The 23009-nt window shown below is 39.1% G+C and overlaps 2 protein-coding genes across 3 annotated transcripts in view; one reads left to right on the forward strand and one right to left on the reverse strand.

Annotated features, from left to right (window-relative positions):
- Positions 1–262: 262 nt before the first annotated feature.
- pdk1 (pyruvate dehydrogenase kinase, isozyme 1) lies at positions 263–7808 on the forward strand. The gene is made up of 11 exons (XM_037686460.1): positions 263–592; positions 1812–1953; positions 2037–2108; positions 2183–2367; positions 4351–4446; positions 4563–4640; positions 4757–4833; positions 4908–5006; positions 5106–5216; positions 7124–7237; positions 7329–7808. The coding sequence occupies exons 1-11, from the start codon at positions 484–486 to the stop codon at positions 7467–7469; spliced, it is 1224 nt and encodes a 407-aa protein (XP_037542388.1). The 5' UTR covers positions 263–483; the 3' UTR covers positions 7470–7808.
- A 1553-nt stretch (positions 7809–9361) lies between these two features.
- The window catches only part of ppp1r9ala (protein phosphatase 1 regulatory subunit 9A-like A), a 36574-nt gene continuing 22926 nt past the window's right edge, over positions 9362–23009 (reverse strand). Inside the window, exons 9-19 of one of the 2 annotated variants that reach the window (XM_037686958.1) lie at positions 22337–22566; positions 18444–18540; positions 18221–18347; positions 15409–15548; positions 14628–14949; positions 14488–14545; positions 14337–14408; positions 14049–14259; positions 11410–11526; positions 10632–10820; positions 9362–10423 (exon numbers count right to left, since the gene is read on the reverse strand). In XM_037686958.1, the coding sequence (XP_037542886.1) occupies positions 10265–10423; positions 10632–10820; positions 11410–11526; positions 14049–14259; positions 14337–14408; positions 14488–14545; positions 14628–14949; positions 15409–15548; positions 18221–18347; positions 18444–18540; positions 22337–22566 (1722 nt within the window). In that variant the 3' untranslated portion in view covers positions 9362–10264. The remainder of the gene's footprint in view (positions 10424–10631; positions 10821–11409; positions 11527–14048; positions 14260–14336; positions 14409–14487; positions 14546–14627; positions 14950–15408; positions 15549–18220; positions 18348–18443; positions 18541–22336; positions 22567–23009) is intronic. The other variant, XM_037686959.1, reaches the window with a different exon arrangement.

Below are 23009 nucleotides of genomic sequence, written 5' to 3' on the forward strand. Positions count from 1 at the left end.
AAATAAATTTAATAAAACACGAGCTAGACGGAAGATTGGGACGTTATAAACCAAACTCCAATGGTTAAAAAAAAAAATCAAATGGTTACTATTTAAAAATGTTTTTTCGTTTATTTTGTCGAAGTTCATAACAACACAAAACAAATGACTTATTATAACTTGAAAATAGCGTTTATATGTATATAAAAAATACTGAATCGAAACTACGTTGGTATGTGAGAGGTTATCTCTTGACTTTGTGGTGCTCTTTGAATTAGCTTGTTGACTTTTCCGGCTCCGTGGGTTTAGCATGGACACTTGAACTATAATGCACGATGCACAAACATTGCGGTGTGCTTTGTGACGGGATGCTGAAGTTACATTACTCTGCGACATAACGGCTCATAAAAAAATCCACCCGCATTTTTTGGGCCTAGTGTCATAAGAACCAACTTGTGTGGCTCGGAGGGTTTCATCACTGTGAAGGCCCCCTGCTTCTTCAACATGAGGCTAGTAAGATTTCTGAGGAGCAGCGTGAAAATAGGGAAAGATATCGACTATTATTCCAGATTTTCTCCTTCTCCTCTGTCAATGAAGCAGTTTCTGGATTTTGGTAAGAAAGTGTTGCATGTTTAAAACGCATACAAACAAAGTCAAGTGACGTAATGTTTTATGTTGGTCTGTTAGCAAAATATCTCTTGAACCGCAGCATGAAGTTTAATGACACTTGCAGAAAGTAATCACTGGATATACCTCTACAGCTGCCTTACTCTTGGAAGTCAACCTAATTCAAGATGGCCGCAAAATCCAACTGTACTTAAAAACTACAAAAACTGCAATAACGCAGTCAGTTTTTTAGACTCAGACCTAATTATTGGTGTGGTTGTAGCTGAGACTGATCCCAAACAGGTTTTCTAAGCACAGACAAATTGCACAAAATCTTAGTGTAAAACATTGTCATTTGTTTTACACTAAGCCTGTTTTGTTGTTTTTAAAGCGCTTTATAAATAAAGTTGTATTGTTTTTGGAGTCAAGTCTGACTTTGAGCAAAATATCTCATGAACCAATGGATGGATTTTAATGAAATCTTCAGAGAATATTCATTGATTGCACCTGTACAATTGATTAACTTCTGGACCCAACCTTTTCCAAGATGGCCGCCACAGCCAACTGACAATAGAAAACACAAAAATGGCTATAATCTGGTCAAGTTAATGTATAATGAGCTGAAATTTGATGTGGTAGTAGCCAAGAGTCTTTCACAACACATATCCTACAACTCCATCATTTCTCTGCATAGATGTTCTTAGTTTAGTTCAAGTATCTTTATTATCCCCAAGTGGCAATTAGTTTCACAGTCAGTAGACATAAAACATCCGTACTACACAAGACATTAAAATAACAGTACAGAGACCATCAGTGTTCATTGAGAAGCCTGATCGCTATAGGGATAAATGGGTTTTTCAGTCTGTTCGTTCTACATCTGGGCTGCAGATACCTGCGTCCAGATGGAAGCAACCTGACTCAGCATGGAGTGGATGATCAGGATCTGCCAGAATCAGCCTGGCCTTGTTCATTGACCTCGCCTTGTTTAGGTCGGTGAGTTTCTGTAGAGCTATGCCAGCAGTTTTTCTGCACATCCTGACAATCCCCGAGAGTTTGTTCCTGTTTTTTTTTTAATGCTTTAGCATTAATGGCGGCAGACGATTATATGCTTTTGTCGTGATATTTTGCTCATTAAACTGCAAATAACAAAGCATATAGATTGAGATTATTCTTTTATAATTTGAGTACATATTGATGCTGTAAATCTGTTTCATTTTGTCATCCAGGCTCAGAGAATGCATGTGAGAAAACGTCCTTTACCTTCCTCAGACAGGAGCTACCCGTGAGGCTGGCCAACATTATGAAGGAGATCAATCTGCTGCCAGACAACCTGCTGAGGACTCCATCGGTGCGCCTGGTCCAGAGCTGGTATGCAGGTTCTGCTTTCTTCCTCTCCGCAAATCTGTATAAACTCCAATCTTCAGTAAAGTTTTTCACTGGTTTCCATGTAGGTACATGCAAAGTTTTCAGGATATTCTCGAGTTCAGAGACAAAAACGCAGACGATGAGAAAGTCACGTACGAGTGAGTTGTACTACGAAAGTAGCTCATTCGTCGCTGCAAGTTATTTTCCAACATTTAATTGAGTCTTTTATTAGCTTCACAGATGCCGTGATTAAAATCAGAAATCGCCACAACGACGTCATCCCCACCATGGCACAGGGGGTCGTGGAGTACAAAGAGGCGTACGGCACAGATCCGGTGGTCAGCCAGAACGTTCAGTACTTCCTGGATCGGTTCTACATGAGCAGGATATCCATCAGGATGCTGCTTAACCAGCACAGTGAGCACGTTCTCATTTTGTTGCGGTTTCTAACAGGTCATCGGTGATCATTTGGTTGTTTGAACTGCTGCGGGAGGAATCAAGATGCTCCAGTAAAAGTAAAATAATTCACACATTTTCTAAACTTTTGCAGTCTTTTAAACATATTCAAATCTGCAAACCAAGAATCAGCTTGCCGTATTTAAAGGCACGACCGTGTATGAGTGATGCTTAGGTGAAGGGGATTAAACCTGCGGTTACTTTCACTACCAAAGGTAGCGGGACGTTTTGTTTGGAGGAGAAACAGATCTCCTTCTGTGTGTTTTCTGTCTTAAAGATCTTCATTTTCCTCCTTTATGCTTGTCAATATTTTCCCTGTAAATAGTTCTGGGCTGTAACAGTGACGGAAGTCAGAAGTGATTTTTCACGTTTTCAGCAGCAACAAAGAAAGTGTACTCTGAGCTCATGTTACTGAAACGACTGAGTAGATCCACTTGACCAGGCGTCCTGTGTAAGGAGGGTGAAAGTCCTCGTCACAGATGGTCAGGTTACAGTTTGGGAAAAGCGAGTACAGATAATAGATGGATGGATCTTAAAGTGACTGAAAACAATAACCCTTGATGGAATGCATATCACCCACCTTTCATGTCAAAGTTTGAAACCAAAAGAAGGGACAGGAAATCATAGCTGTTTTGGTCAAACCTTGTAAATGACGTGATGCAAGATATTGCGAGATGCGTCGAGTATGAGTTATGAAGGACTCTCAGCTGATACCACACTGAATTTTAGCTCAATATTTGTCAAACCAACTGAATTATAGCCATTTTGGTCTTTTCTAAAGTGAGTAAGTTGTGGCTGCCATCTGAAATTGAGTTGGCTCCAAAAGTTAATTACCATATTTTTCGCTGTATAAGTCGCAGCTTTTTGCATAGATTAGCATGCCCTGCGTCTTATACAGCGAAGCGACTTATTTATGTTTTTCCCCCGTATTTATAATCCAAATTTTGGCTGAGATCTGACGATGTCATTCATTCTGACATGGAAAATATTGAACACTACCGTTTTCAGCCACTAGAGGGCCCTTGAGCTTTATGGCAATCCAAGTGTCTCATTAATAGGTAAAAGTGGCTATTAGTGAGACACTTGGCTTGCCATACTTAGCCACTCCGGAACTCCTGGAACAAACGTCAAATGAGCTTCATTTCACTGCGCCGCACAGGTGAAATGCAGCAGATTTGACCATTAAAGTGCATTTATTAAGGAAAAGTTCAACTGAGACACACCTTTACTATAACGTCGAGCAAACAAATAATTGTTTTTAGGTGGTTATCTTAAATTTAGAAGAAATGCACAGCGAGTCCTCCCTCTGCGTGCTCTCACAGCAGTGAATGGACTTTTTTGAAATGCAGCTGATTTGACCGTCAAAGTGCATTTATTAAGGAAAAGTTCAACTGAAACACACCTTTGTTATAATTTCGAGCAAACAAATAATTGTTTTTAAGTGTTGATCCTGTTAAATTCTTGTTCGAGTCATCCCGTATACGCTCCCACGGTCGCCATTTGGCAGCCAATCGAATTTTGGCACATCTGAGACGCGTCATTAAACTGACGTCCACGTTATTGGTCTTAGTCAGGACCATTTCTTGACTTAAATGCCTCCTAACATCTGCTTTAATCCAAATAAAATGGCAGTCGCATTAGAGCAGAGTTTACTTCTGTCCAGTGATTTTATCCCTACTAAGTAGTAAGTAAGTTATCCTACTTTTAGATTCTAAATTGTTTAACTTCAGAAATGTGTTTTTTAACCTTCAGAATCATTTTAATGCTCTTCTAAGCAACATGTCTTGTATTTTCCTGACAGACGTGTTTGAACCCACTTTTACTTTTCTGTGTGAATGAAAACGTCGGACTGAAAGTTTTGAATCTGGACTTGGAACTTAGACGTTTGTTCTCGCTGTGCATTAAAGAATCAAATTATTTCTTTCCAAACATCTCTCGTTTCAGCTCTCCTGTTTGGTGGGAATGTCAAAGTGAATCCTGCACACCCCAAACAGATCGGCAGTATAGATCCACACTGTGGGGTCAGCGAGGTCATTAGAGGTAAGATTAGGCTGCTTTTAATCCCATCCTCAGGTTTTGGGTCATTATTAAACTGACATTCTGGGTTCCAGGAGCCTTTTATAGGTTTAATAAACACAACAACCGTTCTCTTGTAGATGCGTACGAAAATGCAAGAAACCTTTGTGACCGTTACTACATGAACTCTCCTGAGCTGATCCTGGAGGAATTCAATGGTAATTTGGATTTTAGCACAAGCATAAACACAAATAATTTTAGATCTCATCTACTTTAATTGCATTATTAGTGGATAACTAGTTCATACGTGTCTAATACATGTGTGTCCTTCCAGCCAAAGATGATGGGAAGCCCATCACTGTGGTGTACGTTCCATCCCATTTGTATCACATGGTGTTTGAACTCTTTAAGGTGAGTTTCGCTCCGGTCCTCAGACCTGTTCTCAGCTCACAGTTTCAGCTACGTTCTTTTTGTGCACCGACCAGAACGCCATGCGGGCCACCATGGAGCTGCACGGAGATTCACTGGAGTATCCAGCCATTCATGCACAGGTCGCACTGGGAAAGGAGGATCTGACGGTGAAGGTGAAAAGAGAGCAAACTCTCTGAATGTTTTAAGTAATCAAACGGTTTGTGTGTTTGCTGTAGTACAAAGAGTTGTTGTTGTTGTGTAATCCTCGTCAGGTGTGCGACCGTGGAGGCGGCGTGCCGCTTCGTAAAATCGACCGTCTGTTCACCTACACGTACTCCACAGCGCCGCGGCCCAGCATTGATGATTCCCGCGCTGCTCCTCTGGTCAGTGACGTCGGACAGAACGTTGAAATGATTCGTTTTATGAACGTGAAAGCATTCACACTATTGTGATCCATTTTTCTTCCCAACGTTTTTTAGCATCTTTCTCATTCCAAAATTTTTGTGTTAATTCTGCAATTCTTATTTAAAACAAATTCGTCTTGTTCAGGATAACCCTGCTATGACTTTTGGTAATGATGCAACTTTAGCTTTTTGAAATATTTAGCCTTTTCTGCCACGTGTTTTCCTCATAGAAAATGAATTGAGCTCATTTTACATCCTTCAAATCTTTAGCTTTGTTTACAACCGTTTACTGCTCCTTTCACATTTTGCTCCGGTTCAGCTTTTTTTCAGCTTCCTTGTGCAATTTTTAAAAAAAATTCAGAATCAGAATAAACTTTATTGGCATTGCGCCGAGATACGAGAATATGTACGTACAGTCGTCTGAAAGATGGGCGGAGTGCACGAAGCTGCGGCTATAAATAATTAGCACGGCCCTCTTATTCTTATTCCGAATAATATTTTGCTTAGATGAGAAAAGGAAAGAAAACGTGAGGAGAGACTGTATAAAAAAAAGATCTCTCACTCCGTGTCCTAGACGGCACGATTTGAGACATAAAAAAAACTACCAGCTACTTTTAACTATTGTTTTCAGCTGTTTTGTGCTCTCTTCAGAATCTTTTAACTACAAAATGTTTGTGCTTCTTCTAACTTCTTTCTGCTAATTTCAGTTTATGCTCCTTTCAGCATATTTCTGCTATTTCAGCTACTACTTAGTTTTTATGCCAATTTTAGCCTTTTCAGCTAATTTCACATTTTTTTGCACTAATTTAAACTTTTTTTCTACCTAACTCAGTGAAAATGTGCTCTCTCCACTTGCGTTTGGTAATTTAAGCTTTTTTTCTGCTGTTTTTTTTTTAGCAACTTTTCAGGGTTTCTTTTTGTGTGTGCTAATTTTAGCCTTTTCAGCTAATTTCACATTTTTTGCACTAATTTAAACTTTTTTTCTACCTAACTCAGTGAAAATGTGCTCTCTCCACTTGCGTTTGGTAATTTAAGCTTTTTTTCTGCTGTTTTTTTTAGCAACTTTTCAGGGTTTCTTTTTGTGTGTGCTAATTTCAGCTTTTTTCAGATAATTTCCACTTTTTGTGCTCATTTCTGCTTCTTGCAGCCAAATTGAAAAACATGTTCTCTTCTTTCTTCTGCTATCTTAAGCATGTTCGACCTTTTTTTAAAACTTTTTTTAGCTATTTTTGGTAATTTCCAGATAAATTGATAGTAGACAGATGGTAATTTTCATGGTAATTTCTGCTACTTCCAGCCTAATTTACTTATGTTTCAGCTATTTAGCTGTTTTTATGCAAAATTGAGTTTTTTCAGCTAATTCCACATTTTTTAGCTAATTTCAGCTCTTTTAGTTTTCTTCAGGTAGTTTAAGCTTACTGTATTTCTGCCTTTCAGCTATTTTTCAGCCATTTTTTGCTAATTTCAGCATTTTTAGCTACTTTCATAATTTTTCTGCTTATTTTTGATTATTTAAACCTATTTCAGTAAATGTTCTTTATGCTTTCTTCTGTCAATTTAGGCTTGTTCTTCCATTTCAGCTGTATTTCAGCATGTTTTTTGTTTAGCTAATTTCAGCTGTTTCTCAGCAAGTTCTTCTACAATAAGCATTCACACTGGATTTTCACAGGAAATGCAATTTCTCTAGTTTTAGTTGCTTTTATGTCACATTGTTTAGACGTTTTATTTCAAAGTACATTTTAAATGCTTGTGTTGGTCCACGCCAGCTCATTTTAGGAGTTCTCAGGTGATTTGTGTGCTTTTTTTTAAAAATTAATTTGTTCAGTCAACATGATAATGTTTCATATATGAAGAGTGATTGTTTAATTCTGTATTTTTCCCCCCAGGCTGGTTATGGTCACGGCCTGCCCATCTCCCGACTGTACGCTCGGTACTTTCAGGGCGACCTCAAGCTTTACTCTCTGGAGGGCTATGGAACCGATGCTGTGATCTACATCCGGGTAACTTGAGTCTCACTGCAGCAGAGTTAAACGTTCCTCCTGCAGAATGAAAATCACAAGGCAAATGATGTTTTTAATCTTCTTTTCTCAGGCTCTGTCCACCGAGTCCATCGAGAGGCTCCCCGTGTACAACAAGTCGGCCTGGAAGCACTACAAAACCATCCACGAGGCCGACGACTGGTGCGTCCCGAGCAAAGAGCCGAAGGACATGACCACGTTTCGGAGCTTCTAAAGCCAAAAAGCACATGTTCTTGCAGCACTGTGCAAGATTCTCATTAACGAGTGTTTTAGTATTTAAACCGATCAGTTTGAACAGGAAGTTAAAAAAAAAGAAAGAAAAGAAAATGGATGCAGGGAAGAACGGACACTTTTAATGCCATATATTTTAGTTTTTCGAAGGAGCATCCTTTATAGAAATAACTGTGCGTTTAAAACCAGGTTTCTATAAACAATTGTAAACAATCAGTTTTTAGTGAGTTTCCAGCGCCACCTACTGAACAAGATATTCCTGTACTAATGCCAGTTTTTGTCCGGGCTGAAATATTCTGGTGCCCCGATGAGTTTAAATCCAATTTTTTTGCGTTGAGGAATAAATTAAAGTCCGCTTGGCTCCCACAGTTCAGTGACATTTGCACTGAAACAAAAGGACATTCATAAATCTAAACTCATTTAAGGTTTTAGCTGCAGCTTTTATTTTGCTTAAATTTATCAGCTTCATGTTAATATTGATACTTTTTTTTTTTTTGCTGCATTTTGTTCAAAGCTGCTGAACGTTTATGCTGTCCGTTTGATTTTAGGTCAAGTCCTCTTGGATAATAGTTACAAACTGGATCACTGGAATCCATTACAACTGAAAGAAATAAGACTATAGATTTATGTAACGTTTTAATGTTGCATTGTTTACAAACATGATTGTGACCTTTCTCAGCGTCCTGGGACTTGGTGTCGCAATATTAGGAGTCATTTGTATAAACTGTAGTTCATCGTGTTGCACTGTAAGCACTTAACTGAGTAGATCATGATTAGTCAATAAGAATTATTCTGCTCGTCTATGCAAGTGAAGCGCCGTGTTTCTGCTTGTGGATCAGTTTTGGTTGAACTCTGCAGTGAAGCAGACGCGTTTCTAGGAGGATGCTCAGTTGAAAGAAAATCTTGAATAAATTATTTGAAAAGATTGTGATTGTTTGGAAAAGTACATTTTCATATTGGCAGTAGGTGCTGCTGAAAAGTAATACCATATTTTCTGGTGTATAAGTTGCTCCAGATTTTAAGTCTCATCAGTCAAAAAAAAGGCATCATGAAGAGGAAAAAGAACATAAGTTGCGTTTATTATGCGTCACTGCTGAACCCTGGGAAACATGGGCTGGTGTCATGTTAAAAAATCAATTGGCGGCCGCAGGAGCATGCACGGGAGGACTCGCTGTTGCAGTTCTTCAAAATTTAACAAGATTAATACCTAAAAACATTTATTTGCATGACATTATAGCCAAGGTCTCAGTTTAACTTTTCCTTAATAAATGCACTTTAATGATCAAGGTTTGGCGGGGGGGGGGGGTAACGGTACAGGAACACAACATATATGCCTACCGGTAGTTGTCAAAAGCCTACAGGTCCCTCTCACACCTCTAGTGGCTGTAAATGGTAATGTTTACTCTGGTCCATATCAGTATGAACATTTAAAGCATCTGTCAAAAATTATATGGGAAAAAAAAAAAGTATACGTCACAGGACTCTGGCAAATCTATGAAAAAACTGACTTATACGCCTGAAAATACGGTAATTAGAAAGTGTTTTTATTAACGCCAGTTATTTGTGGTATAAGAATGAAAACAAAGCAAGTCACGAGTGAAAATGAGTTTATTGATGCCGTTTGTACCAAGAATCTTCTCACCATAGAAAATGTTCTTGCAGTCAAACCGTTCATGTTCTACGCAGAACATGTTTTAGAAGAGGAAAAAGAAAAGCACTTCGGTTTGCGTTTCATTGTTTCGCCTCACATTTACACACAGACTTCTGTGTTTTGGTCCTGTGAGGTGCACGTCCTGTGTGTATTTATTTACACGGAGCATCGTGGTACCGTCTGAGCGGTACCGAGCCTGAGTGGAGCAGCAGCGTTCACTTGGTCCCTACTTGATCATTTTCACGCTTTTCTTTCAGCAGAAAATTAATGGCCTAGCTATTCTACTTAGTAGAAAACAGAGTATAAAACGTACAATGGAATTTAGATATAAAATATGCAGTTAACACTAAAGTATAAAACTTCTTTATACATTTAAAACCTTGTCACCCACTCGAGCTTAAATGACAAACGTAGTGCTTTTATCTGAACTGTACAATTACTGTTCCCACCAAGAGCTCAACACAAAATCAGATGTCAGCAAACATACAAAGTGTATTTAAAAAAACAAAAAAACAAAACTGATTACATATTACTTTTATAGGTAAGTGTGCATGATCTGTAAGAACTAAAATCATTTTTTGTGTGCAGAATTGAAAATTCTAGCTTTTTAGTGGTTAAAATGTCTGAATATTCATTTTGGTCACAAACCAAATATAACATTCCTAAAACTGAAGTTCATTCATCTGAAGGAAAACGTGGACAAAATAAACCGAGCATACAGAATGAACATAAATCACAACAGACATCTCAGCACGAGGAGACTCCAGTCACAGATTTGATATGTTTGTTGACATTACAACGTCTTTTATCAGCTGTTCCCAGTCCAACACAGATCATTTACACTCTATGGCCAATGTATAATGGTTTAACTTGTGTCTCAGGACTGTGGGTAGATGCACCTGAAGAAAAGCTGCACAGGGAAAACATGAAAACATCACACAGGAAGTTCCCAGCTGGCCAAGAGGGGCCAACCACCAAATTACATACAGGCTGCAGGAAAAAAGGGATTTGAGTTCGGAACAGTTGAAATTCATGGAAGGACTTGATTCTGACAGCAGCTGATTCTGACAGCAGCCGATTCCTCAGCAGCCGATTCCTCAGCAGCTGATTCCTCAGCAGCCGATTCCTCAGCAGACGGAGTCATTAGAAACGGGCAGTTTAGCGCTGCGTCGACCTTCCTTTTCCTTTTTTTCTCGCTGTTTCTCCAGCTTCTCCTGGGCCTTTTTCATGTCCTTAAGCTTTTTCTTGATAGTTGAACGATCACTTTGACTTGAAACACCAAGCGCCTGAAGAGAATGTGTGGTACTTTGTCAAAACTCACTACACAAACCAAACTATGAGAAAAAAAAAAAAAACACTTCAGCCACAAAAAGGGCAGTAATTTTCTTGATCAGGCTGTGTTCTCTGAAGTCAGAGCCACATTTGTTTATTTCATAACTCCACCTCCATCGTTGCACTTGTTTAAATCATTATTTAAAGACGTGTTTGTTTTACCTTCAACTTGTCACTGTCTAAGTTCAGCAGCTGCTGGCCGTCGACGCCCTTAGCTGTGAAATCAGGTGTGTATTGGTCCATATTCATGCCCATCAACCAGTGACAGACCTGCTGATTGGTCCACTCAGAAACTGGTCGATTCTGCCACTGGTACTCCTTTCCTACAGCCACTGGTTCATCATCCAAAGTCTGCACAGAAAAAAAAACATCACAGATGGAGGTTAAAATAAAGATACTGTTACTTTGACTACAACTGTGTGGATCAGTAATGTACACGTGAAAAAAATACTATTTGTTTAATATGTAGACTGATTTTATTTAATTTTTTCCTAACTTTCTTTAGAGGCAAAGCAGCCAGTAAGTCGCCTGAATCTACACACACAAAAAAAGCAAACTAGAGCATGTAAAAAAAAAAAAAAAGTTTTCCACAGCTGACACATGGAAAACAAGCGTGCAATGACAGAAAAATACCAGTAAAACAGTCAATCATCACACTGAAGGTTGGAAATGGACTATCCCATCACAGTAGACGATAAAGCAAACTAAAAAAAAACATACAGTGCAAACCAGCCGACTCAAGAGAAGCTAAGCCGCAACACAAAACAAATGGTTTTAACAAACAGACATGCAGCGCTCGTACTCTCTGTCTATTCATGGTTTAATCTGTGCTTTGAAAGGGGAGAGCGGGCTCAAAGAGCATGCTTGAGAATGTCCCCTTTCAGCTGCACCGGGGCACCTTGCACAGCTTTTGTGATGGCGCAGCAAGGAGAGCACTCACCTCGCTGGAAGAGAAGATTAAAGTGTGCGAGCGCCCAGACAGATTGGGTTCAGCGACTAACCCAGAGATGTCTGAACTGGGACTGGCAGGGTTAGAATCGTCTACGAGTGAAAAACTCTGGAACAAGTGGAAAGAAGGATCGCATTTACTACAGCGAAACATCACCAAACAACATTTATCTTTCTTTTAAATCACTACGAGAGGCAAACATTAAAACGAAAATGAGGGTTAAGCGTGGTAACGGACTAAAAATGTGCTCACAGATAATTAAAACTATTTATTACAGTGGCAGCTGTTAAGGTTATTGATTATATAAATAAGGATGACTGTGACGTTCAACAGGTGAAGGAAAAAAGATGATCAGAATCTACTGTGCAACAATTTTCACATTAAATAAAACTAAATAATCCACCACCAAAACTACATCGCCACCTTCTGAACTACAGCAGCTAACGATGCTACTGCTAACGAAACATCACAAAACACTCAGGTATGGGGTAACGTTTTCACTTGAGGCACAACATGACATTTGATTAGATATGGGCTTATAATTTACACACGTTAGGAAAAAAATTTAAATAGAGGAAAAAGTCCAAAACCATAAGTTGTTGAATTAGCAAAGCACATTTTTATACTAATTAAGCTTGTGCACAAAAAAAGCATTCCATCAGCGTTGCACATTAAAAAAATGCACACACCATGTTGGTTTGCATACAATACTCAGAACTTGTTTTCCAAGACAGCTCCACAAGTTCTCAACAACTTGTGGCTTCATCTGTTTCTTCTAACACATGCCTGAATAGTTTCTTGATGTCAATGAAAAAGAAGAACGGGTACAATTTACTGCTGAAACTTTACCGCATACCCACTACAAAGGCTACAGCAAATTTTTTAAAGGGGTGTGTTGAAAGTGAGGAGTTAAAAATATGGATTAGTGATCCACTACTGTGTTGTAAAGGGCAAGAGTGTAACAAAAATGAGCATACTGTACCAAATCTAACGAGCGACTGAATAAAGAGGACCAGGAGAGATTTGTCTGTTTGAAGGAAACACGGTCAACACAAATATATCAGAAAGCGAATACCGTAAAATCTCACAGGAACAGAACCAATAATCTGCTGCTGCAGTTTCAGCTTGTCTTGAACTCATTAAACTGTATTTTGGGAACGGCAGCCCACCAAAGCCTGAACAACTGCCAGGCTTCCCACCGGGTACATTTGCTCTGTCACTTGCAAATTTAGGTCACGATATCCCACAGACAAAACAACACAGACACTCTTCTTAAACGACTTACTTTTGGTGGGAAATTGTTCTTTCTTCAAAGTCTGGAAAAATTCTCTAAAACTCATTTTCTTTTCTTTATTCTTCTGAAGACAAAACACTTGATTTGTGTGTAAAATAAAAAAATAAATAAAACCACTGGGCGTACATTCTGCTCTCGGAAACATCGGAGTTTTGTATAAAACATAACTCAACAATGCTAGTATAAATAATTTAACATGTTCGTTGGCATTCAGATTGGTATTATGTGCTGCAAAGAATACTCAGTTGAATGGGCTTTTATGGGTTTATTTAAGAAAAGAGAACCAGTGGATGAGGAGAATTGTAAGTAAAGCAAAGAAACATGATGAGAGAAGTGTTTTTAGTGTACAAGACTTTTTTGAAGGAGTTCAAAAGAAATGAGCTCCATTATGCTGCCACTTTAGGTTGTTCTGCTATGCTCAAATTTAATCAGGTGACATGAAGACAGCATGACTCAAAGCAAGGACTTTTTTTCCCACAGCCACAACATAATTATGGTTAAACCAAGGTAGACTTGAAGTTTCTTCTTTCAGTGCAGTCGTGGTACTTTACAGTTAAGTTTTCTGTTGCAGGTAGTACTTCTTAAATAGTACTAACAGATATGTTATTTGGTTTGACCTTTCCTGATGTTCAAAGCAAGACGAGCTGGTTAAAATGTAAAAACACTCCAGACCCCTGACTGATCAGAGAATCGTCTGTGGGTTTTAAATAAAGAGTCTCTGCAGCAGCTCACGTAGTCAAATTACTGTTTTAGAAATTTGTTTTAGTGTCAAAAACACAATTTATAACGAGTCATGGGTTTCTCATTTCTGTGTGTGGACTGAGTAGTTTACAAGACAAATACAGAAGCACTTTTTTATTTGTGTGCATTTATTGATTTGCATTTTATCTAATGTTGAGTAAAGTTGAGCTTTGACTCTTGAAAGCCCACAAAAAATAATTATACTCTTTTGCAATGAAAGTCTGTTGTAAACTCAGTGGTCTATACTCAACACCGAGTCTCTTTGGGTAAGAGTTTGCTCAATCAAAGCAACAAACATGTCTCTGCAGTATTTTAACTTAAGCAGGTGAAGCCCACTTGATGAACAAACCAGGAAACAAACTAATCGTGGCATTTTGTGTTGGGATAGCTTAACACGGTAAACTGGGACAACAGAGGATATGAATAAAGTTTAGGAGCCGAATGAGTCATCAAATATGATGATTAATTGATGTTGAACTACAAACAAAGAATTAAGACAACGTACTAAAAACTGTTTTGTTTAAGTCCTTTTCATATGAATATTCTGTACTCGGTATACATTTCCATTGTAAGAAATTTACAGAAAGTTTGATACCTTGGTTTTGCGATCCTGGCTTTGCTCACTGCTGGTCTCATTGGTAGCGTAAGGCAGGCTGCTGCTGGACGAGGAGGGCTCTCTGTCTCTGTCCCTCTCTTTGTCTCCAAACCACGAGAACGGCATACAAGTGGGGATGGAGGTCATCGACTCTGCAGGAGACAAGTTCCCTCCAGATTCCTCGAGCAAGTCTGAAGACCCCCTGGACCCCCTAGAGACACAAAGGTGTCAAGTACTGAAATAGGAATCATTCTTTTTTTAATTTAATTTAATGCTGTCATAAAATACCTGCTGTCCAAAGATGCTCTCAACGCCTCTTTGTCATGCTTTTTTCCTTTACCACCTGATTTTCGGAGGCCCCTGTTTCAATCATATATGTTTTTGTTAAAAAGGATGAGAACTTGGCTGTAACCCATTAGTGAATTACGTGAATACTTACCCAAAGTCTGGAAATCGTCTTTTAGGTTTCGCTGCAGATAAAGCTTCACTTGGCTCCTCTATAAAGAAAAACAATACAAGAGTCTCAGTAAAAAGAAGAGGCTTTGCTATTCCAGGTATCTCATTTGTATTTCTGCATACCTTTGAGCTCTTTCCCCTTGGTTTTACAGTCGCTCTTCTTAACGTTATACAGGAAACCAGAGGGAGATTGGGGTGAGGAACTGTGTTTTGGAGGGGACATAAGAGGACTTCCAAAACTTTCAGTACTGTCTCCTTGAGACGGTGACAAAGATGGGCTGCTGGAAAGCTCTGCTTTACTCTTGGAAGCGTCTCTAGACTCGCTTGGATCATCTTTCTGTTCGTTTGTGGGATAACAGACAGGGACGGGGAGAGCCAGGCTCTCCTGGATGGACCTTCGCCTTCTGATAGATCCCTGCTCCTCCTGCTCATCATCTTCTGCTTCCTGGAGGGATCAGGACAATTATTTACACAACACCTCAAGGAAAACAGAAGGTGTTTATGGAACAAAACATCTGATTGTTACAATACACTTGTACTAAGGAGGAAAAAAGGAAAGTCTTGCATCACATTTTGGCATCGTGTATTACATTTATTCATACAGTTTAGAAAAACTCAAACCGTAAGTTTATCAAATCTGCAGATTTTGACAAACTAGGGTCTGATTTGGAAAGAGAACAGCCATAGAATAAAACAGCCATCTAAGTGCAAACTATTGTCACAATAAAACAAAATGCTGCCTTCACTGTGGCTGATCTGCTCATGAGTTGTCGGGTTATCATGTGCTCTTAACGTTCAGTAAAAAGAAGCATTTTAAATGGGCACATTGAGCATAAATACAGGAAAAACCTGACTTTTCTGGCATGGACGTCAAATCTCTAAGTATCAACTTTTCTGCACAGACCTGAGGATGAGAACCAAGGTTCTCCTTTAGTTTGATCCGAGATGGAGCCTGACGTTTGGACTTCTGAGCCAACCGGCACTTTGCTTTCTGAGCACTTGTGTCCAAGCGTTGGGTTTCAGGAAACTCGCTCCAATCTTCCTCTACAGGGAAGCACATTAAAAATATAAACAAACATGAGTGTACAATATACTAGTTACTAATTTGGGTTCATCACGCAGCCAACTAAACTCTAGAACAGATCACAATTTTTTTTAATGCAAAAAAAGAGCAGCGCAACAGCAGTAGAGTTTCAGTGTGTAAAGTTAGTATTTCGACTTTTTGTTGTCGTTTTAAAAATACAAACTTGTGCAGTTTTTTTAATTTTTTTTTTTACTTTGTTAGACCTTAAAACTACTGAAATTAACAAATTAATAATTAAAATTACTAATACTACTAATAAAAAAAACTACAATTTATTTACTTATATTTTATTTAATCATTTACTTACTCCCTCTGGGATATATTCTCCAGAAACATGGTGTTACTTTTATGCAGATGACAGTCAAATTTATGTTCCATTAAAACCAGATTAACAGTACTCCTTGAACAGACTCCTGGAATGTATGGCAGAAGTCAGAGCATGGATGTCACCCAACTTTTTACATTTTAACAAGCAAAAGACCGAGGTCTTGGTGTTTAAATTCAGTGATGGTTCCAAAGTCTGTGCTGATCTGGGTCCTTAAAACATCTGACAGAGACAGCAACTAACCTGGGTGTGAGGCTGAACAATGACTTTAAACTTGAGGCTCAGATTAAATCAGTGATCCAAGTCTTTTTTTATCACCTGAGACAACTGGTCAAGGTCAAACCATTTCTCTCTCACATCATTTTGAGATTTTAATCCATGCTTTCATTACAAATCATCTGGACTACCGTCATGCACTTCATGTCTGTCTGAGCCAGTCATTACTGACTCGACTTCAGCTGGTTCAGAATGCTGCTGCTCACCTTTTAACTGGTACCAGAAAACAAGAGCATATCACATTGTTTTAAATTACTACAATGGCTCCGGGTTCATTTCCAGATTAATTTTAAGGTTCTTTTATTCGTTTTCAAATGTCTTCACGGTGTCGCCCCACAGTATCTGTCTGACCTGCTCCAGCTGTACGTTCCTTCACGCTCTCTCAGGTCAGCAGATCAGCTGCTGCTGGTCATCCCACAGTCCAACAGGAGGCTCAGGTGACCGAGCGTTCTCAGTCGCTGCCCCTAAACTGTGGAACGAGCTGCCTTTGACATCACTTCCTGTTTTTAAATCTTCTGTGAAAACACATTTTTTTTGCTTTGGCTTTTAAATCTGCTTGAAATGTTGGTTTTACAGTTTTTAATTTATTTGCTTTATTTTTACGGTTTGCTGTTTTATGATTTTAACAATGTTTACGGTACCAGTTGATTTTATGGTTTTTATGCTTGTTTATATGTGTTAGTGTGTACAGCACTTTGACTAATGGTGTTGTTTTAAAGTGCTTTATAAATAAAGTTGGATTATATTATTGTATAAGAAAGGTTAGGCACTGTATACACCCCACCTTTAACAAGTAATTTCAAAAATACTCTCTCTTTTTCAGGTCGAGTTAAAAAGCTATACATCACAGTTCAAGTTTCAAATTCTTGTGGTCGAAAAAATGAATTAAATGAAAAGCTAAATAAAAGAAAACACTTAATAAAGTCTTGCAGCAATCTAAATACTCCTGCAGAAAAGTTCCCAGACCAACAAAGTCCATGCTCAATAATCCAGGTATACAATCCAACAATTTTCAGTCAGTCATCTGGACAGTTTCTTTTTTTTGTGCTGAAACGTTTCATCTTCCATCCAGAAGGCTTCATCAGTCAAGGAAGCACACAACACAAAACCGATTCTTCCCCAAACAGCTTACTCCAAAGTGGAACAAACCAGTTATGTTGGTGCTAAGATGGTGTCTTTGGCATGCCCCCCCTCCAGAGCTGGCCCTCTTCCTCATCGACAGTCATGTCAAACTGGCTCAAAACCAACAAAGTCCATGCTCAATAATCCAGGTATACAATCCAACAATTTTCAGTCAGGTCATCTGGATATTTTTTTTTTTTTTGGTGCTGAAACATTTCCCAGAGTTTATTAATAAATGAATGCATACTAAAAAAAATTTTAAAAAAATCACAATGTAGTATTTTTCTCTCACACACATTTTTTTAGACCATGAACTTACAAAACACTATAAGCTTAAAAGGTTTAGGGTTCTAATTATCAAGGCGTGTTGTGTGGAGTCAAAGATATTAGAGCATTTTACTAATTTCAACATGTAAATGGTTGCCACACATCAATGATCACACCCTCACAACCACAAGTTCATCTGTGAATCTGTTCTGGACTGCAGGGGTACAGGAGGATGCTCTGTGTTCAGCTGGTCAACCTACATCTTTGTCTTGCTTTTCAGATCAATGAAGCTGTCCCACAACTGTTATATACTTTGAAAATAAGGCACAGCAAAAATGTCCTAAATCTGCACACTATATAAGGGCCAGTATTAAACCACAGAGAAAAATAATTGTTGCTTACACTGCTGTTATGACAGAAATGCCTAGTCTCACTCAAATGTCTTGCAGAACTTATTTTTTATTTTATTTTTTGTTTTCCAGAAAGGTCCCATTGAGTTGCAACATCTCTTCTTCCAGGGAGTACTGGTCAAAGTGGTCAAACTGGTGGTGTAGTTACAGTTTAAGAGCAGTCATATAAAAATACACACGTGGACACTTTCAGGATAGGATGTTTGTAATCTTAATTTTTAGTAACTTGTACCTAGCAGAGAGTCAACAGACTGGGTGTTGGTGACAGAGTCTCGGCTGCTTCGTCTCTCTTCAGCAGCAGGTTCCTGGCCGCTCTCGTATTCTTCAACCGAAGCACCTCTGGACTCGAGGTCAGCAATCTGAAGTCCCAAAACAAAAGTCAATCGAGCTGATTTCAGTGTCTCTGGTAACTCTGCAGGTGAATAAAGTTTGGTTTTACTGATGCTGAACCTTACCTTTTTCTGTAGGCTCTCTAGCTGCTCCTTGTACCACTTGTCTTTTTCATCTTGACTCTTTTTTAGTTCCTCCTCTTTCTTCACAAAATCGATTTCTCTGTGGGGGGGAACAGGAGAGACTGGTTATATCACGGTCTTAGATTGTAAACATGTTGAGTTTCATCTGATGACCATTAAACCACTTAAATCCACAAACATATATTCTTCAAAAATAATGCTAACCTACAAGGGAATAAATTATTTTCAGCTATAAGCCATTTTAAAACATTTAACAATTTATGGTATTATACACAAAATAAAGACCAATCCTGTCACTGCTGATAATGTAATACAACTATTTTTCACTAAGTACTGTATCTTTCAAGAGCACATTTTCTTAATATTTCCAAATCCAGAACTGTCAAATTCTCATTATTGTTTTCAAATCTAAAGAAATGTAACCTGGACTGCAAGCATGACCTGCCATGTTTATCACACGTTTCTGTACAATTTGTCTGTTGTGCTTTTACAAAACATCCATCCATCCATCCATCCTATATCTTTTACTCGCTTATTCCATTTTGGGTCATGGGGGTCGCTGGTGCCCATGTCCAGCAATCACTGTGCAAGGGGCGGAGTACAACCTGGACGAGTCGCAAGTCCATCACAGGGCCACATAGAGACAAACGAGACAAACAACCATTCACTCTCTCACTCACACCTAGGAACAATTTAGAGTTACCAATCAGCCTAACATGCATGTTTTGGGTCTGTGGGAGGAAACCGGAGTACGCGGAGAAAACCCACGCATGCACGGAGAGAACATGCAAACTCCACCCAGAAATCCCGGACCGGGATTTGTGCCAGGGACCTGCACACTGAGAGGCAGCAGCTACCAATTGCGCCACCGTGCTGCCTTTTACAAAACATTATTTAATAATTTGTAAAACATGTTTGACACAACAGTATTTCGTCTAGCTATTGAACGGTCACTAATGGTGTGCCACAAGGCTCAATTTTAGGACCCACTCTTTTTACAATTTATATAAATAATGTAGGTTAGTTAAAACATTCCTGACATCTCCTTGCAATCTCTATGCCGACGATACAGTTGTTTATTGCTAAGCTAACACAGTTGCCAAGGTTTTCTACAGTCTGAATTTGACACCATTCACTCTGACTTGTTCCGTCTCAAACTGGTTCTAAATGCTAATAAAACCAAGGGGATGTTTTCAAACAGAAAGTTGGTGCCAGCAACTCTTCCTCCCATCTCATTCATGCATGGTGTTCCTATAGAGTTTGTAGATTCTTACAAATACTTGGGAATAGGGCTGGGCAATATCTCAATATTTTTAAAATATTGAGAATTTCATATGCAATATAAAATGAGACTATATCAATATAAAACGACAAACTGGTAGTCGCATACTCTAGTATAAAATACTTGAAAATCTGCCAGTTTTTTTCCGAGTCTATGGATTCAGGCGACCCCTCCTCCTCTCCCTCACTGAACACAAACCCAGACCCTCACCCGTTCCCCCCGATTCCTGCTGTGTAAAATGTGTGCTGCTGCAGCTCCCACTGTGAACAAGCTAGATGCTTATGCAGAGATCAATCCTCACAATAGGTCTTTGTTGAGCCACAGTGGAGACACTCTGGTGACATGGATGTAAATTCCTGATAGGTGTCAAAATGGCTGGGTAGCTGATACAAAGGAGAGGTTTGGTGTTCTCCAGGAAATGAACTCGTTTAGAGTGGCATGGTATGAAGCAGTCTTCTTATTAAAAAAAACAGACAGATTTATTGGGTGATTTATTTACTGTGTTTCATCTGGTATTTCCACACAGCAGTAACCAGTAAAGCACAAACAGAAGCTCAAACAGCAAGGCTCCGTCAGTGTCGGGAGAGAAAAATCTCCAACGCACAGCACGGCATTTTACAAAGAGCAGTGCGTTCAGTAGCGTCGGAACAGCCACAGTGTATTCAAGAGCATAGGAACCATGAAATTCAAAAAGAAACAAGCCATAACCAAACAGAACCTAGCTCAGGAAACAAGCCTACACAACAATGTCGGCGTTCTAACGGCTTTGTTAATAAATGTTGACTGAATAAAGCCCCCAGTATACTCCCGCGTACGTCCGTCCGAGCGGAGGTACGTGCGTATGTACGTGGAGGGTTGAGACTTCATACTCGAGCGTCCACCCTGAGCAGCTGCAGAGCAGCTTTGCAGACAAGGGCGTTTACCTTCGGGACAAATTGAGGTCGCCGATTGGTCATTTGCTGACACGCCTACTGGATTGATTGACAGGTCGGGGGAAAAAAAAAAAACAGCTGGCAGCCCCAGCCACAGCGGTGTTCTGTGTTTAAATGTTAATAAAATGTTCTAAAAAAACAAAACAAAACAGGGAGCGCTGGCCCTGCAGCCCACACATCAGTTCAGCCCAACAGGAAATCTCCAGACCACGCAGCCACACTGGGACTGATTTTAATTAGTTCGTGACAAATTCCTTCATTTCTCACAATTTCAGTCATGGCATCAACAGAGGAGGAAGAGATCGCTTTATTCTTGGCAAAAAAACAAAAGAAAAGGCCAGATCAGGGATGAAGAAGGGGAATTCAATACAGTGGTGTCGCACACAAAACAGTCTGTCGTCGGGCAATTTATTGTGAGACACTGCGTCCGCGGTCGTAAAAATTTAGCTTTGCGCGGACATGCCCTGCGGAGGTAAGCGCGTCCGTACGCGTCCGCGTACCTCTGCGTACGGATGCGCGTACCTTCACGTACGGATGTACGCAGCAGTATACAGGGGGCTTAAGCTTTGACTCAGAAATATATTTTTATAATTACTTTATGGAAAGAAAAAAATATTGATATATATATTGTATACGTCATTCATCTTAAAAAATATCAAGATATTCATTTTGGTCCATATCATCCAGCCCTACTTGGGAATTTTAACTGATGTACATCTCTGATCTTGCTCAACTCTCAATGTCAGGAAATGCCTTGTAGCTGCTACTTTCCAACCAGCCATTATGGTGACATTATTTACATGAATGCCCCTGCCAGCTCCTTGCAGATGTTGCCATCTACCATGGGGCACTAAGGTTCATAACTGGCTATAACTACCGTACCTATCATTGCACTCTGTAGTCCTTGGTCAGTTGGTCATCGTTATCTACACGTAGGCTCTCACACTGGTTCATCTTTAAATCACTATTTGGTCTGCTGCTTTCTTATATCTCCTCCCACATGTCACACCGTCAGTGCAGTTACAACATGTGTTCTCAGGCCATCATTACCTGCAGCGTTCCCTCAGTCAGTGCAGACTGAACTTGGCAAAAAGGCCTTTTCATACTCTGCTCTTCTAACCTGGAACACCTTGCAACAGGAACTGAAACTGTCCACCTTAATTTCTTTGAGAAATTTTAAACATTTGATAAGGTCAATAGAAATATTAAAGCAAATATGTTCTTGTTTTTAGTATTTTACCTTGTTTTATGTATATGGCATCTTGGTTTGACTGTGTTTATAACTTTATTTGATTTAAATTGCTTTTTGTTGAATTCAGAGTCAGAGAGGCAGAGAGTCAGAGTCAGTCAGTCAGAGAGATTCATTTGTCATTCGCATCTCATGCGGTACATGTGGTGGAACGAGATTATGTATGCAGGGTCCCAGTTACATCCAACAATAAATTGTTGGATGAATTACTGGTATAGTTGTCTGCACTTTATGTTAAAACAGGTCTCTCTTGAAAATGAGCCCTCGTGACTCAATTAAGAGTAACCTGTATCAAAATGATGTTGAATGAATGTTAGCTATTTACATATACTACACATTAGAGATAACATAAATAACTAAATAAACAAAATCATAACTTGAAACTGTGGAGTTTTCCATAAATCTAACTCACTTTTGCTGGTAGTCCTTGATTAGTTTCTTGGCCTTGTTGTATCTCTTGTCCAGCGCCTCGTACTGGACCTGAGTATCAGCTAATTGTTCATTCACGCTCTTACACACAGCCTGGGCTTCTAGCCAGTAATTCTCCAACTTTAGGAGTTTGTCATTGCTGTCCTCAATTTTTTGCTCCAGTGCAGATTCTCTCTCTTCCCACAATGGTTTGTCCTCCTCTGATTTCTTTAGCTGCACAGAGAAAAGGGTTATGTTAGTTTAGGCAGATTTGCTTAATGATTTGCGTAGAACTTGGATCACTAGCTGTCAAACAGTCTCAGTATTTGTGACAAAAGCTGATGGAAACGAACTAGGTCACATATTTTTCCTCTGTGCCGAGTGTGACTCTTTTTGTTGTTGTTTCAGAAAAACCTACAGGAAGTAGGTAAACAAATGCTGATGCATTTAAATTGTTTTATTTGATTTAAATTGAAAGACTTTTATAAGGTAAATTAAATCTACTAGAATAATCACCAAGGTAAAAGAGGACATAAGAGATCAAATTCAAATAGAAATAAAACCATACAAAAAAGGTTTTGCAAACGCTGAATATTGATAGACACCTATATTTTGTTTATTTTTCCATTTCATATATTGTGCTTTGCAACATGAAATTACCATTTTTTGACATATAA

Source organism: Nematolebias whitei, chromosome 13 (assembly GCF_014905685.2).
Source record: "Nematolebias whitei isolate Nwh7 chromosome 13, NemWhi1, whole genome shotgun sequence".
Classification (NCBI taxonomy): domain Eukaryota; kingdom Metazoa; phylum Chordata; class Actinopteri; order Cyprinodontiformes; family Rivulidae; genus Nematolebias; species Nematolebias whitei.

Bases quoted from the DNA above. Each gene is read 5' to 3' on its own strand.
- pdk1 (XM_037686460.1), top strand. From the start codon at position 484: ATGAGGCTAGTAAGATTTCTGAGGAGCAGCGTGAAAATAGGGAAAGAT. The intron at 593-1,811 runs GTAAGAAAGTGT...TTTGTCATCCAG, and splicing joins GAAGCAGTTTCTGGATTTTG to GCTCAGAGAATGCATGTGAG. The intron at 5,007-5,105 runs GTGAAAAGAGAG...AATCCTCGTCAG, and splicing joins AGGAGGATCTGACGGTGAAG to GTGTGCGACCGTGGAGGCGG.